The following is a 15,907-nucleotide window of genomic DNA, read 5'->3' on the forward strand; positions in this document are numbered from 1 at the left end:
GGCGCGTGGCCTACCCCAGCTCGGGATCTTAACCTGGGATGGGGCATCCCACTGGCCATAGGGAGGGAGCAGCTCACTTTCATTCCATACGGGGTCTCCCAAGGCAGGCTGAGCCCAGAGACGAGAGACACGAGGAGGAGGGCAAAGGACCCCCCCGCCACTTTCCCTGTCCCCCAAAGAACTACAGGTCCAGAGAGTATGCAGCATTTATTACAAAGCCAGGAGATACAAATGTCCCAGGGCAGGAGGGTACAGTCACAGCACCTCAGACACAGGACAAGGTGCAAACACAGACAAACCTGATGGGGGGGGGGGGGGGGCGCTCCCAACCCCAAACACCTAAGTTGCAAGGAAGTCTAGCCTCCTCACCTCCTCCCCGATCTGAGCTATGTACACTGGAGGGAAAACAGGTGGGCAGGAATCTGGTGGGGTCTGCCCTTCAGGGGGCAGCCCACTGACCTCGCGGGACGGAGCAGAGGTCAGAGCCTACAGGCTTCTGTCTTCTTGTGCTTTTAGATGCCTCTGTCGCTCTTTCTTGACTCTGCCTCAGCTGGGGGTGGGGAGGGGACTGGAGGGCTGCTGGCCTTTGGCACAATCTGGGGTCTGTGCTTGTCTGAGGTTAGCCCCACTCCGCCTCTCCACGGCACTCCAGGCCCCCAGATGGGACTTTCCTCCCAGCCTTGCTAGTCAGAGTTTCGGGGTGGGGTGGGGTGGGGTGGGGGGCAGGGGCAGAACCGGGTGAAGCAGTTCACATTGCTAAAGCCACGGTGGAATTTCAAGGGCTGAGGCCTCCCATGGCCCGAATCTTCTCTTCCACGAGATAACGATGCAAAGGCCACACACACAGGAAAAAAAAGAAAATGGCAGAACTATCTATTCTTTGCACAAAGTTTCCACTGCAAGAGGAGGAGGTAAGGGAGATGCCATCTTCACCACCCACTCACTCCTCAGAACCAGGGGATAGACTGCATTTGTAAAAGGCACTGTCTTAGCAAGTCTCTGGACATTCAACAATGGGGGGGGGAGGGGTGCTGGTGGGGCCGGACAGCAGCCAAAATGGGGAAAGAGAGAGGGTAGACCCCGTTCACAGCCGGCTGGAGTTGTGCCTAAAGCTTTGGGGGCTGGTGGGGCTCCCCCAACACCCCATCTGCCTTGGGAAAGAGGAGGATGGAGTAGAGCTTTAACTGAGCCTCAAGTGGCCCTTCGGGTCCACCGCCAGACACCCCCAAAATAAGAGCAGGGCAAATTACACAAGACCCCCTAAAAATGAACACTCCACCCCCCACACATACACACACACATAAAGTTTGTTTCCTGTGGCATTTAAATTAATCTGGTTGGTCCATAGAAAATAAGTATGTATATTTGGTTTTTCCTATGTACATATATATATAGATTTATTTATAAAACCCGCCCCCCACCCCGAAGGCGGGAGGAGCTGGGGCAAGTAGAAGAGGTGGAAAAGGGGCCCAGAAAAAGTGGAGGGGTGGAGAGGCATGGCTGGAAAAGGAGGGAGAGGGTCCCTTTCCTCAAGTTAAGGGGGGCACAGGAGCTCCGTTGACAGTCATCTTGCGCCCCCTGCTGGTGGAAGATGGTGTCTGCAGGCAGTTCGAGGTACCCCCGTTGGCAGCTGTGGTGGCCCCACTGGCTGTCGCAGGGGGAGTAGGGGAGGTAGGGTGGGTAGCCGGGGGCCCGTGGGAGCTGGGAGAGCCATGGCAGGGGGTGGCTGGGCTGGGAAGGGAGGAGGAGGTGGCTGGCAGGGTGGCAGGGCTGGGAGCCTTGTCGCTGACTGACTCACACTCAGATGCCCCGCTGGTGTTGGTGCCCTCCGAGGGGGTGGGTGCTGTGGGCAAGGTGAGCCGCTTGCAGGCCGGCTGGACCCGATACTTGAGGGGGAGAGGGCCATTCTGCAGGGAGAGGGGGCAGAGAGGCAGTGAAGGGGAGGGTGTCGGGAGAAAGAGGCCACCCAGGAAGCTACCCAACCCTCACCCCACAGTGCCCAGATAGAGGAACGGGGTCCGGGCCTTGGAGAGGAGCAGATAGGCAAACAAGACTGACCAAGCAAGGCCAGAGATACAGGGGCACACAAAGACCCAGAGAGGCAGACAGAACGTGCAAGGCCAGGGACCGGAGAGGAGAGAGGCTGGAAGGCAGGAAGCAGCATCCGCTCCTCCACGGCCACCCGACCCTGCTTTCTGCCCCAAATCAGGGCATGTCACCTGCCAAAGGATCCTTTTTCCCTTTAGAGTGTGGGAGGCCATCATCGGAAGACGGCCGGAAGCGGCCGGCCTGCTGTGGCAGACCACCCTGGACGTGCCCAGCTCATGGGACAAGGCATGAACCGTGATTACTGGTCACTATGTGGTCACTGTGGCCACAGACCAATGCCAGACCCTGCAGGGCTCCCCTCCCGGCCCCGGCCCCGCCCTGCACCCTCCCGCCCAGCTCACCCGCCGCCAGGGATAGATGTAGGCTATGTCCATGAGAGTGTAGTACTCCTTCAGTGGCTCGTCCTCGTATAGAACCTCCACCTGGAGGAGGAGATGGAGAACACCATTACCCGGTTCAGGTTCAAGGCTCCAGCCGTTTGGCAGAGAGGCTCCTAGCTAGGGGTGGGAAGTGGGGCGATGGGGAGGAGGGACTTGCAGGTATTCCCTTACTACTTTGGGGTTTCGCGGTGGGTTTGACTTCCCGGTCAGGCTTGTCCCAACCGAACTCCAGACCACCAGACGGAGAAGGAAGGATCCAGAGAAGATACCCACATCATTAACAACCCCTGCCTCCCGCCACCCACACAGCTGTCTGAATCCCTCAATCTCTGGCAGGTCCTCCAGAGATAAAGGGGGGGCGGGGGGGGGGGCAAAGAAAAAGCCCAGGTGAGAAAGATCTCGCAGAGCACTGGCTCTTGCCCAGGCTGCAGTGGAATGACCCTGGACGCATTAAAAAAACACATGCTTGGGGCGCCTGGGTGGCGCAGTCGGTTAAGCGTCCGACTTCAGCCAGGTCACGATCTCGCGGTCCGTGAGTTCGAGCCCCGCGTCAGGCTCTGGGCTGATGGCTCGGAGCTTGGAGCCTGTTTCCGATGCTGTATCTCCCTCTCTCTCTGCCCCTCCCCCGTTCATGCTCTGTTTCTCTCTGTCCCAAAAATAAAATAAAAAACGTTGGAAAAAAAAAAAAAAAAAAAAAAAAAAAACACATGCTTGGGGCAGCTGGGTGGCTCAGTCGGTTGAGCGTCCGACTTCAACTCAGGTCATGATCTGGCCGCTCATGAGTTCAAGCCCCCTATCAGGCTCTGTGAGGACAGCTCAGAGCCTGGAGCCTGCTTCAGATTCTGCACCCCCTCTCTCTCTGTCCCTCCCCCCACGCACGCTCTGTGTCTCTCCCTCTCAAAAATAAACATTAACAAAAAATTAAAAAAAAAAACAACAACACATGCTTGGATCTCACCAGAGATTCTGATTTAATTGGTATGACATGAGTCAAGTTTTAAAGCCTCCCACACGATTCTGATCTGCAGCAAAGTTTGGGATCCGTTGTCCTAGAGCCTTGATACCCAAAGTGTGGTACACAGACCAGTAGTATTGGCAACACCTGGGAACCTGCTAGAAATGCAGAACCTATCTATGCTTTAACAAGATCTTTAGAGAACCAGTGACGTATTCGAATTTGAGAAGTGCTGTCCAAGACCTCCAGTGGAATTTCAGACTGGCCTTCCTTCAGCCAGGTGGCCCCAGACAACCCCCTATATTTCTGCACACATACCTCTGCCACAGTTCTGAACATGCAACCATGCACATGTGCACACATATGCACACACACACACACACACACACGTACACTCCGTCTTGGTTCCCGTGCATCTCTGCACACTGGCTTCAACAGACAAAGACTACTCCACCCTAATCTTGGTTTCAATTACCCTTCTACTCAGCTCAATTACACAACCATGCAGGTCCTCGTGTCACCCAGCCTGCTCAGAACAGTGGCTGGGATGCACAGATTGCCAGATGCAGCCACACAACAGGCACTCAGTTTCTGAGAGGGCCCAGGGACTCACCTTGTATTTGCTGGGCACATCCATCTTGTTGCGAAGAAACTTGGCGAGATGCATGACGGTCATGGCTGCTGGGCATTGCAGGAACCGCACCCCTGTCTGCTGAGGGAGAAGCACCCAAGGGCTGGGGTCCGCCCCAGGCACTCTCTCCCAGTCCGCATCCCACCCCTAGGCAGGTCCCCAGCACTCACCTTCTCCTTGTCCCCATCCCCATTCTCCAGAGGACCTTTCTTTTCCTCCCGGTCCCTGGGGGAGGAGAAACAATGAAGCTAGGGAACCCCTGAAGCAGGCAGGATCCCCCAACACACACATCCAGAAGACCTTCCTGGAGACACCTTCTCCTGCTAGGGGAAGGGGGCCAGGGTGGGGAAGGGGGCCAGGGCTAGGGGAAGGGGGCCAGACCTAGGACCCCCAAAACCAGGCGTGGCTCAGACTTGCCTGACACCTTCATAGAACTCGATGGAGAGGCTGACAATCTCGTTGTCGCTCAGAGCTCCCTTCTCCTGCTCCAGGACCTCGCCGCGGTCCTCATTGGAGCCATTGGGGACTGCAGAAGGAGAGAGAGCTGAGGGGCTGGCCTAGGACGGGGACAGGAGCCCCACCAAGGACCCTGGATCTCACAGCTCGGTGGGGGGTGGTGAGCACAACCATCCTCTGGGCCGGGGCAGTGACGCGGCGGCACGTGCAGGGCGGACAGCCCAGGGCGGCACCACCTGCTCAGGGGAACAGGCAAGCGAACACGCTCACCTTCAGTCAGGGGGTATGCTGCATAGAAATCCCGCCGTCGTTTCATCTCATCTGGAAGAGGAAAGCAGGGTGAGGATGGAGCACTAGGCAGGGAAGCGTGGGGCTGGGGGCAGGATGAAACGGAGGTAGATACCTTTAAAAAGCCCAGGGACCAGTTTATAGACGATGTCTTGCAGGGTTTTGTCAGATCTGGAAACAGCATGGAGTCCCGTCAGCAACCACCTCACCCTGCTCTCCCCAGCCAGAAACCCTTATTCCCACCTCCCCTCCTTAGATCCGGGGCACAGGCACCAGGGTCCCCAGAGGCACGGTCTTTACCCCTCTAGTACTTCTCAGCCTAGACAAGCCGGATACGACACAGAGGGAGGGGAGGGGCCTTGCTTCTCCCCCACCTGCCACCTTGGCTATAGGATGCAAAGAGGGCTGAGGGACAGAGGGCAGATGACCCAGAGAGTCCGCATGGGCGGGAGGGACAGTGCCGGGCCCACCTGATGCTCAGCAGCGGCCTGGTTTTGTGGACCTGCACATCACACATGGGGCAGTACTTGTTGGTCTCCAGGTAGCGCACGATGCAGGTTTTGCAGACTTGGGGGTGGGGGGTAGAGAAAGAAAGGAGAGTCAGAGCCCCCTTCGTAATCCAGGACCAGCCCCCGACGGCCTCTGCTCAGATTCAGGTATCCCTTCCTCTCCACCTTGTCCCCGCAGCTCAGCCCATTCAAAGGCTCAACGTGGTCCTGGTCTCACCCCTCCTCCGTCCTTGGGGGAGGAGGGGCCGTGGGAGTGCATGCGTGCGGGTGTCAGGCCAGTGTCATGTACCAAGCAGAAGGGGAGCCCCAAGTCCGATGGAGTACAAAACAACAGCCCGCCTGCTGGACACCTCCCAGGGTCCTGGACCTCTGCCACCAAGCCCAGTGTGCACGTGGGGGGGCACGTGCATCTTCAGGGGCTGCAGCTCCAGCCAGAGGATGGAGGAGGGAACCGAGGGGTCAGGTAGGTGAAAGCTCCTGAAATAAACCTCCGGGCTGACCCCTCCCGTCTCCCCCCTGCCCCTCAGGAGTCTCTCTGCGGCCAGGGACCGCCACGGGGTGCACGGACGCGCGTGCTCTCCAGGGCAGGGCCTTGTGCTCTGCCCTCCCCAGGCAGTGCCCCTCCAACCTGGCCAAAGACTGCCCGTCCTGAGCAGCGGCCCCTCTGCCCAACTCACAGGAATGCAAGCACTCCACGATGGTAGTGGCGTCGATGAAGTACCCCCCGCAGAGGGCACACATGAGGTGAGGGTTCAGCTCTGTGATTTTGATCCGTGTGGTCCGATGCATGATGCCGGGGTGGGGGGCAGGGGGCCTGGGGAGCGTCACCCTGAGAAATCAAAGTGGAATCAGAAACCCAGAGGCCCAAGAGCCCCTCCCACAGTCCACACCACCCAACGTCTGTCCCGAAGCCCAAGGCTTTTGCTCTCTGCCTCCGAGGCCAGACTGGCTACGTGCATGGGGTTGGCTCCTCCTGGCCCCTCTTGAGTATTCACCGGGTACGGGGGCTCTGGAGATGCGTGCCACCTTGAGCGACACCATCGGGCTCCATCTCAAGAGCAGGAGGAAAGATGAAGTTAGACCAACTCTCCAGAGGAGGCAGGAAAATTGAAGAGAACAGAGTTTTTCAAAATGTCCCTGATCCCAATCCACATTCACTGAAGTGAGTGCTAGGAGCTGAGGACACTTAGACCCCCCTCTACCCAGGTGCAAGGCCCCTGCCTCGGTCTTTCTACTCCATCCTCCCCTCCTTCCACCCCATCACCCTTCCCCCAGGAAGGCAGTCCCGGAAACACTGTGGCCATGGGATACCCTAGGTTTAGAGGGAGCACCGCACCACCTCGTCCTCCTAGCTCTACATCCAGACTGGGCCCGGAGTGGCTCCCTGGAGGTCCACCATACGCTGGCCATGCAGGTATGGCGCTCAGCCAGGAAACACGGAGGATGGTCCTTACACGCCCGAAGTTGGGAGCACGCAGCTCCAGCCTGACCCCAGCCCTGACCCTGCAGGTAGTGGCAAAGAGCCTGGGCAAAAAAGACTGCTCTTGCCCCTTCTGCACAGTCCCCGCTGGACGGCCCACCGTGCAAGTCCCCCGGTCCCACACGCAGTCCGGGACCTCCCTCCCAGGCACACACAGCAATTTCTCCACGTGGACACTGCTGCCACTCCGGCTGCCTGTCCCCAGGCTGTCCAGTGACACATCACAGGCTCTCAGAGATATGCCCGCCAAAGCTGGGCAGAAAGTTCTCTCTGCAGCAGCCCCGAGCACCCAGCCAGGCCTTGGCAGGGACCTGGGAGGTCAGTCAGAGCCCAACTCTGAATTGGCTGATATGCCTAACTTCTCGGTATAAAAACCAAACCTGCACCTAGAAGGGAAGGCCCCTCCCTCCCTCCCTCCCTCCTCTTTCCCAGAGTAAAAGCCCAAGGCGTGGGGCTTGGGAGAGTGGCCAAGCCCCAATGACTCCTTCACAACATACACCCTTCTCTCCTTTCCAGAGAGATTTCTAAAGCCACCATATTGGGTTTTCTAGGACCAGAAATTCACAGCCAGGATCAACAGTTTCTATAGAGACCCCAGGATGAGTTTGGCCAGGACCCAAACAGCCAACAGAGGCTGGCCAGAGACCCAAAGAGATGGAGAGACAGACACAAAGGCCACACGCAGGAGAGACACCAAGTCTGCAGGGCAGACAGAGGGGACCAAGCAAGCCCAGAGAGCCAGCGGAGACACAGCGGCCTAAGGAAGGAAAGGGGCTCCTGTCCCAAGGAGGGCGGCCTAGGCCGGCCTCCCTGCAAGGGTTCCCCCCTTAACAATTACGCAGAAGGCTTGCTGGCTACTCCACTGTTTGGTCGTTTCCATAGTAACCCTGTCCCTGGCAAGATGCCCAAATATTATTACAACCATCCAGAGGAGAGAACAAACTCCAAGTGGCTGTCTCGCTGAGTGTGTGTAATATCCATTGGATGTGTACGTGATGTCTGGGCTTCCAAAACTACTTTGTACGACTGCTTGACCTGTGCGTGTGTGCATGTGTGTGTGTGTGTGTGTATCCAAATGAACCTCTGTGTGCATGCACAGACAGAAACAACACATTCTGGTCGATGCTGGTTGCTATCAGCGCATCTCACACCCGGCTCTGTCTCTCCCTCTCACGTACGCACACGTACGTACACACAAAACACACAGGCGCTTCCCACTGCCTCAGTCACCTCATTCACACACTGGCTGGATTTTCACAACACACACTGGCTCTTAAGAACTTGCATGCAGTTCCTGCCAGGTAGACTGTGGCCTCAACACGCAGGAGTTCCTAGGCAAGGGGCCGTGACCTTTACCCTCTCACTTCCGTGAGCATTTGTGAGAATTCGGGCCAAGATCATCTCTCAAGCTCCTTTCTAGATGCGCGGGAGAAGGAAGGAGCTGTGGAGCTGACTGTATAGAAATATTCCTCCTTGTCTGGTGTAAGAGCAGGCCCCCCTCGCCCGCACTCCCAGCTCCCGCCACCCTATCCCCAGGGGCCTCAGACTGCTACCTCTGGGGCTGGGGGTGGGGAGAAGCACTGATTGGCTCCTCACCTGATTGCCATGGTTACCTGCAGGGCCCTGCCAGCAGGTGCCAAGAACAACTGTAAACAGGAGCTTGGTTCCCCCACTGTTCGCCCCCCACACCTGACACCCAATTCCTTCCCAGCTGCAACTGGCGGGTGTATCGTCGGAAGGAGACGGAAGAGGGGTGACGGTGGCTGGACTTCTAGCTGTCATCACGTTAGGGAAGAGGTTGGGAGATGGGAAACAGCGTGAGGGAGAAAGACAGAGAAGTTCCGTGAAGCAGAAAAGGGAGCCAAGGGCCATTTGGAAGTGGCTTCTGTGGAGCTCTGGGGGCCTTAACAGGTCAGTCCCACTGACACCACCACAGTGGACCTGTGCCCTGTCCCCCATGCCCAACTGCAGCCAAGTCATTCAACACCTTTTGTCCCCAAACCACTGTTCTTTGCAAGGGCATGATGGCTGGGCAGCCCATCCTGGCCCCTGGGGATCCGGGTCTTGGCCACAGTGGCAAGAAAGGAGCTTGGGTCAGCACCCAGCGCCAGCTCCTCCTTGCCATTCAAGCCTGAGCTTTGTCTTTCCCCTTCTTCAAAGCCCCTACTAATTAGAGACCACCCCCATCTCTCCATTCTAGCCAGTCTTTTTCTGGAAGCTCTCTGCACTTTAGGGCTCTCTTGTTTTTGTTTTGTGTTGTTTTGATTTTCTTCTGCAAAACTGGCTGTCTTTGATAACCCAGAGGTCTCTGCTCCTTCAGATGCCCCACGACAGCATTCTCTGCTCTGCCTTTCCTGCACGTGAAATTAGCCCCACTCCCCACTAGAAAATCACCAGGTCTTAGGAAAAGTCACTCAAGGTCACATGCAGACACCTAGAACTGCGGAAGTAGAAGGGATCTTAGAAGGCGTCTTGTCCAATCCTTTCATTTTCCAGATGAAGAAATTCGGAAAGAAGTGACTTAGCTAAGGTCATGCAGTAAGGCAGTGGCAGTCCTAGGAGTAGAAACTGCCTGGCTCCTGTTCCAGTGCTCTCTACACACTGGCACCCAGGCCAGGCTCCCCTCTCATCTAAGAAACCAATAAGCCTGGCCTGACTCCATCCAGGCAGGTGGAAGGCAGAAGGACTCCAGGTTCCTTAGAAGACTGCTCAGTGAGCCTTCTGGGGGAGGTCAGAGTCTGGCCCAAACATGACCATCAGCACACATTCTCACCTTGAAGTAGGAAGAGGGACAGAGACTAATTGCCTCACCCCACTTCCACGGAACAGTTAGAGAAACTGAGGCTCCATGGAAGCACAGTGAGCCAGAATGTACTAGGTGCATTCCTCTGGTAGCTGTGTGGGTCCAACTGCACAAGCTCTGTGTATTTGTGTATGGAGGGGGAGCACAGGGGTCCGCCTGGGGACAATGTCAACCTCTCGATGTTCCCTGATCCTTGACCCCGGGATCTGCCCCTCCTTGCCAGCGGCGTCAAAAACATCCTCTAGTCTCCTGAAGCCGGGCTCATTGTCCCCTCTCTGCTCTCCCCCTTCAGCTTCCTAAGATCAAACAAAGACAAAACCCAAAATATACACCCAGGGCTACACATTGCCGAATATACACAGAGGCACACAAAGCCAGACACACCCCCTCCATCTCTCTCACACAACACACCAGGCCAGACAGACACGACACTACACACACACACACACACACACACACACACACACCAGGCCAGACACACCCCATCACACATACAGCCAGACCAGAGCCAGGCCCACACTTGCCAGATGTATAAGCCACCCCCACCCACCCCAGCAGCACACCGTCTGACATCCCTGCCTGAAACCAGAGCTGGAAATACACACTAACCTTTTGTGCATCCCCGGTCCACCCAGGATAAATTATAACATAAGTCTTCCAGCAACAAAGGCAGTGCAGCTCCCAACCTCCACTCGGGGGGCCAGAGGCTGGAGGAGTAGGGTGGGCATCTGACCTGCACAAAGATGTAGCCTCTTCCTGTTCAGGCTGTCTCCATTTCCATGGCAACAGCTCCATCAACCTAGACCTCTCAGGCAAGGCCAGGGGCAGCAGAGAGCCCCCCCGCCCTCCTGCCCACCCCCAAAGACTCCAACTTGAACTCCACTCAAGCCACACAGGGTGGATACTGAGTCCCAGGTCTCACCTGGGGTCTGTTTCCGGCCTCATTCCAAAGACAGCTCTAAGGCCACAACCTCCAACTCCAAACCAGGGAGCCCCTGGGAAAACCTCCCTACCCAAAAGCTGCAACAGAGCCGGCTTTATGCTCCTTCTCCAAGTACTAACACCTTGGAACAGAGTGGAGACGGGGAGAAGAAGAGAAATGAGTTTCAGGAACAGATACAAACTGCGAGAGGCCCAGAGAAGGAGGCATCAGAAGACAGCGGGAGACAACCAGGAGACAAACCCCCTACTTCCCCCCCTCTCGCCCCCCAAGCAACAGGGAGCTCAGGAGAGACTGAGGCATATATACGTATGGTGGGGGTTCCTCTAAGAGACAAAGACCAGGAAGAAGCGCGGGGTAACACTTCCACGATATTTACAGGCAAATCCACCACCCCCAGGCCTCTTCCTTCCCCACCTCAAGCCATCCGAAGCAATTCTGGGCAGATGGGGGCAGTGGGGGAGGGGGAGAGGCATGCCTAGGCCCACTGTGGAGACAGGAGGGGCAGGGGTGTCTGCTGGCCAAGAGGTCCCACCCCCTCAGGGCTAGAGGAAGGAGGGCCGGGGGAGGGAGGGGGCAGCCCGGCTCCTCGGTGGAAGAGGGGCCAGTCGGTCAGACCCCTCCTGCCTCCGCTGGCGATGGGAAATATCGCGATAACTCTCCCCCCTTCTCCCTTCTACTCCCTCCTCCCGGGCTTCCCCCGGAGCCTGGGTCAGAGGATCAGGGACCTCAGTTACCGGGTGGCCGTTCCTACCTTCCCTAGAGTCAAACTTTCGGCGGAGCCCAAGGAGGGGTGTTCCGGAGAAAGAGGCTCTGCCCGGGTGGTTCGGGGAGGGGGCGGGGCGCCCAGTCCGGGGCTGGGGGGAAAGGGACCCGCTGGGGGAGGTGCCCGAGAGGCCGGGGACCCGGGCATGGAGGAGCGCCCTCCCCCGGCCCCGCAGCGATCAAAAAGGCATGTCGCTTTCCTCCCGGTCTCAAGTCCCTGCGCGTCCACGACGCCCCAGTGCCCACGGAAGAAGCAGAGAGCGACCCCTCCCCAGACCGAAAGGGGTAGTGGGGCAGGGCCAGAGGCCGCTCTGGCTCGTGGGGCGGGCGAGGGGGGCAGAGATCCGGCCCCGCGCGCAGCCCACAGCCCTGGTGGCTGCCTCGGACCCTCCCCCTCGCTACCTCAGGAGCAGGTCTGCGAGGGGGCTGCGGCACAAAGAGGTGGTGGTCGAGGGAGACGCCAAATCGCTAAAAGGGGGAATCCATTTCGGCCATCTTGGAAGGGAGGAAAGGGAAAAGGGGAGAGAAAAGGGAGAAAGAAAGGCGGACGGGGCGAGCTAGGATAGGGGCTGGCGGGGTGGGGCGGGGACGCGAGAAGCAGGCCCGGTTCGGAGTCTCCCCCTCCCGCAGGGGTGTGTAAGGAGGGATGGACCGGCCCCCCAGCCCCGTTCCAGTTGCGGAGAAGGAAAGGACAGGGAGTCTGCCTCCACTTACCTGGGTTCGGGGTCCGGTGGGTCTCGGGGAGGGGGGGATGGGAGGGAGGGAGGGAAGGGGGGGAGGGGGGCCGCAGCCGTGTCGCTCGCTCTGGCGGCGGGAGGGGAGAAACCTACGGTAAGAAAGGAGTTTGTGAAAGCGGCTTGGGGTGGGAGGGAGAGAGGGGAGGGGAGGGGACGGAGGGGGGAGGGGAGGGACCGGGGCTGGGGGGGTACAAAATGGCTTTTTTTCCTCCAGACAAGAGTAGGTCCCGCCCACTACTCACCCACGTGACCTCATTCCTTCAGGGTGTTTGCGGAGAGGGGAAGAGGAGGAGGGGGAGAGGCTAACGCGGCTGCCCCCACACCGGGTGCGGGGCCCCCTAAACTAGGATGCGACCTCACTCTTCCCAAACAGACCCTGACCCTGGAGGATGTATCCTCTTCTCTGTTAACCTCTGCAATTAACCCTCCCCCCCCCAAGTTGTGTGTGTGCCCCCCAACCCCCTGACCCTGCGATCCCCGCCTCTAAGCTGGGGCGCCTGGAAAATGGTGAAATGAGGGGGACCGGGCTGAGATGTGGTTCGTTCTGCAGTCCTACACGGCCTGGACCAAAGGGCGCTGGGTTCCGGCGGGGGACCCGACACCTCCGGCCACGCGTCCAGGGTATTTTCATTCACTCTAAGGGACACTCCCTTAAAATTAACAACTGCAACGGTGGGAAGAGAGCGTGTCCTCCCCACCCCCCTGGCCCCTCTCGGCGGCGGGATCACTGGCTCTAAAACGCCACCGCCCGGGACCCAGCCAGGGCGCCCGGGGGAAGCGAACTGCCGGGGGACGGAGGGAGAGGCCGAGGGGGTAGTCTGAGTGGGGGGGGGGGGGGGGTCGGTTTGCTGGGGTGGAGGCTGGCGCCTCCCGCGTGCTCGCGCGGAGAAGAATGGAACGTAACCTGGGCTGGGAGACCATCTGAAGACCGGGACTCACTCCCGGTCCGGGACACAATAACCCGCTCGAATGCAAGAGGCCCGACTGGACTAGAAAACCAGGCGCCGGGGCCCGAAAGCGGGCCCGCGCTTTTTCTCCTCCCCTGCGCTGCTTCCCGCATTTTTCGCCGGGGCGCTCCGAGCCCTGCGCGGTTGGTGCGCCTCCCTCGCCCCGGCGGCGGGAGGAGCCGGGCGAGCGCAAAGGCGGCTGGTGCCAGTCCGCCTCCGACCGTCGCTCCCGGCTCCTCCCAGCGCTCGGGCTCCCGTCCCCAGTGGCTCCCGCTGGGAGGGGAAAACGAAGAGGGAGGCTTGGAAAGGCAGGGAGGAGCGGCTGAGGCTGGCGCCGGGAAAGCCAATCGATACTCCGTTACGGCGACGACCCGGGCCCTGCCTCATTAGGACGGTCGATTCGCTTATTCGTTATTCAAGATTTATTAGAGATGGTCACCGGGTCTGTCCCTCCAGAGAGCTTGATTATCCGGCCAGAAGGGCCATTAAGCGCACTGGCGGTGGGTGGCTCGAGTTAGGAAATTAGGAGACAAATATTCCGCAAGCTTCGTAGCGCCTGCCTCCTGCTTCCTTAAGCGCTCGCAGCTCAAGCCGCCCCGAAGCCGGGCCCCCCTGGACTGAATGCCTTCACCCTTTGGCCGGCGACAAGGAGACCTGCGGACATTGGCCGCCAAGTGACCTCAGAAGCTTCAGCCTTCAGCCCACAGCAGCCAAATGGGGCGGAGAGGAAGAGGATGGGCGGGAGAGATTTCCTCTTAGAGGGGGTGCTCGGAGAACCCGCGGGAGAAGATGCGGGGAGGGGTTAGATAGCCCGGTCACCTACTCCCCTGTCCTTACGCGGGAATACCAGGAGTTTGCCGCCCCTCTTGGAAAGGGGGCTTTTGGCATGGACACACCCACTGTCCCCAGGGCAAGTGGGTCGACAGCAACCCGAATTCTGCCAGGGAAGACTCGCGCATCCTCTACTGTCCCCCAGTTGCCTTGTGGGGAGGGGAGCGCAGCAGGGAGTGTCACTCCTTTCCTGCTAAAAGATTCCTGGGGCAAGAGAAACCTGTAGGGGCTTCCCGAAGACCTCCATCCTACACACGATCCACAGGGGCACCTAGGGCTGCCTTCCAAGTGTGTGTACCGGAGTGGGGGGTGGTGGGGGACAGGTATCAGCCAGGAGGAGGAGGGCTGATAAATCCGCACTTTGGTCCTTTCATCCCGGAGTGTTGCAGCTAGGGGGCCCATCACACTCACGCCGGTCCATCCACTCGTTCCTAGGAGAGTCACTAGCAAACCACAAGACAGAGGGATGAACACCCTACTACTCACTAAAACTTCGTTTTAATCGTTTCCATCCTGGGCAACCAGTCCCCACCTCCCTGGCCTTTCTGACTTATCAGGAGAACTTTCTGAGAGCCAATCTTTCTCACATGTGAAGCTCTCTGGTCTCTTGACAAAGAAGCACCTGTCATGTACCAATGTGAAATACTGTACTAGGTACTGGAGACCTAAAGCTGATGAGCCAGGCTTTAGCCTGCAAGGAGCTCACGGCCCAGTGGGTTTACATAGCCTGTCCCATTAGCTTCCATGGCACTGGGTATCCCTCCAGGTTGCCCGCACCAGCCCTGTGAGCACCTGGTAAGGGTGGGTAAGCACTGGGGAAGGTTTTCACAAGAGGTGTCCTTTGGGCCCAATCTTGAGGAGAAACCAGATATCCAAGAGAACTGCCTGAGTCCCTTACTTAGCTCTTCATCCTGGAATGTGCCTCCGGCTGCCATTAGGTGCCAATGCTTACCCTGCCTTCTGTGCTAGTTGTACGATCTCACAGGGGTCTCTAGCTGACGACTTCTCATCAGAAGAATCACTGTGTCTGGCACAGACTAGAAGCCTCCAGAGGGCAGGAGCGCTGGGAAATCTAATTAATTATTTCTGGCACATGCCAAGAGCTACTGTGAAATTAAGATCCCCTAGAAGATGATGACAAGGGCAGGAGAGGGTGGCTCCTCTAGAGATTTTATGACTGTCTTTGCCTCTGTGTCCTTCGCTCCTTCTCTCTCCCCAAGACAATGTCGTTTGTCAGTTTCTGCTTCTGTTTCTCCTTCTCTGCCCCACTGCTCGGTATTTCTAGAAAAAATAGTTTTGTTGTTGTTGTTTTCCTTTTTTGGAGGCTTCGCATATGAACTGCTTCTCTTTTCCCTCCATTTTCTTGGTGTCTTCCTTCCACTCACCGCACCTATTTCCCCGTCATCTCCCTTTTCTGTCTCTCTGTATCACCGCTCTGTTGTCTCTCACCTTTTGCTTCATCCCACAATTTCTTCCTGCCTTTGTCTCTGGCGCCACTTTCTTCCCTTCCAAACATAGTATTTCGAGAGGGTAACATCGATTGAGGCAGACAATGGAAAACTGTCCCACCTCCACTGTAAATTCATTCTTAATCCTACGAAAAATGCAACCTGAAACGTATTGCACAGCGAGACAAAAACCTCTGTCTTTGCCTTTCCTGCAATCCAGCCTGGGGGCGGGGTGGGAGGTAGGCGGTGGAGGAAAGTGCTGGAGAAATAATCCCATCATTGACCGAACATCAAGGAATTTTCAATCACAATGACCCTCTGACTTGCTATAGATAAAAACATCTGCCGTTTCAAAACGGAATTTGGCATCTTAGATGTTGGGAGGATACCGCTTAGGTTTTTCTTTTAGGGGGGGGGGGGGGAGAAAAAAAAAGGCAGCGTCCCTGGGTGGGCTCGAACCACCAACCTTTCGGTTAACAGCCGAACGCGCTAACCGATTGCGCCACAGAGACTGCGACAACTGCCAGCGTGGCGGTGAGCCGAGTCAATGGGAGCGAGCCTATGACGGCGCAGGAATCCAACGGAAACCCTGCAATCGGGGCGAAAGCAGTCAGGCCCTGGGGAGAAA

The 15,907-nt window shown here is 57.8% G+C and overlaps 1 protein-coding gene and 1 non-coding gene across 2 annotated transcripts; both read right to left on the reverse strand.

Moving 5' to 3' along the window:
- Positions 1-192: 192 nt before the first annotated feature.
- Positions 193-6,342, reverse strand: PCGF2 (polycomb group ring finger 2). The gene is made up of 10 exons (XM_086687165.1): positions 6,324-6,342; positions 6,006-6,157; positions 5,290-5,386; positions 4,935-4,990; positions 4,802-4,852; positions 4,493-4,601; positions 4,246-4,300; positions 4,058-4,156; positions 2,451-2,531; positions 193-1,907 (listed from the first exon to the last, which is right to left on the reverse strand). Exons 2-10 carry the CDS (start codon positions 6,115-6,117, stop codon positions 1,530-1,532), a joined length of 1,038 nt encoding a protein of 345 aa, XP_086543291.1. The 5' UTR covers positions 6,118-6,157; positions 6,324-6,342; the 3' UTR covers positions 193-1,529.
- Positions 6,343-15,717: 9,375 nt separating this feature from the next.
- TRNAN-GUU (transfer RNA asparagine (anticodon GUU)) lies at positions 15,718-15,791 on the reverse strand. Its single transcript has one exon. It is a non-coding gene; the product is annotated as a tRNA-Asn (tRNA).
- Between the last annotated feature and the right edge of the window lie 116 nt (positions 15,792-15,907).

The sequence above is a fragment of the Puma concolor genome, chromosome E1 (assembly GCF_028749965.1).
Source record: "Puma concolor isolate L17-30 chromosome E1, mPumCon1.1.hap2, whole genome shotgun sequence".
Taxonomy (NCBI): domain Eukaryota; kingdom Metazoa; phylum Chordata; class Mammalia; order Carnivora; family Felidae; genus Puma; species Puma concolor.

What these genes read in the sequence shown, in the direction of transcription:
- PCGF2 (XM_086687165.1), bottom strand. Translation starts at nt 6,117, where the DNA reads ATGCATCGGACCACACGGATCAAAATCACAGAGCTGAACCCTCACCTC. An exon ending in AGGCCGCTGCTGAGCATCAG is followed by an intron (nt 4,991 to 5,289) that starts GTGGGCCCGGCA and finishes TGCTGTTTCCAG; the next exon opens with ATCTGACAAAACCCTGCAAG. An exon ending in GAGTTCTATGAAGGTGTCAG is followed by an intron (nt 4,301 to 4,492) that starts GCAAGTCTGAGC and finishes CTCCTCCCCCAG; the next exon opens with GGACCGGGAGGAAAAGAAAG.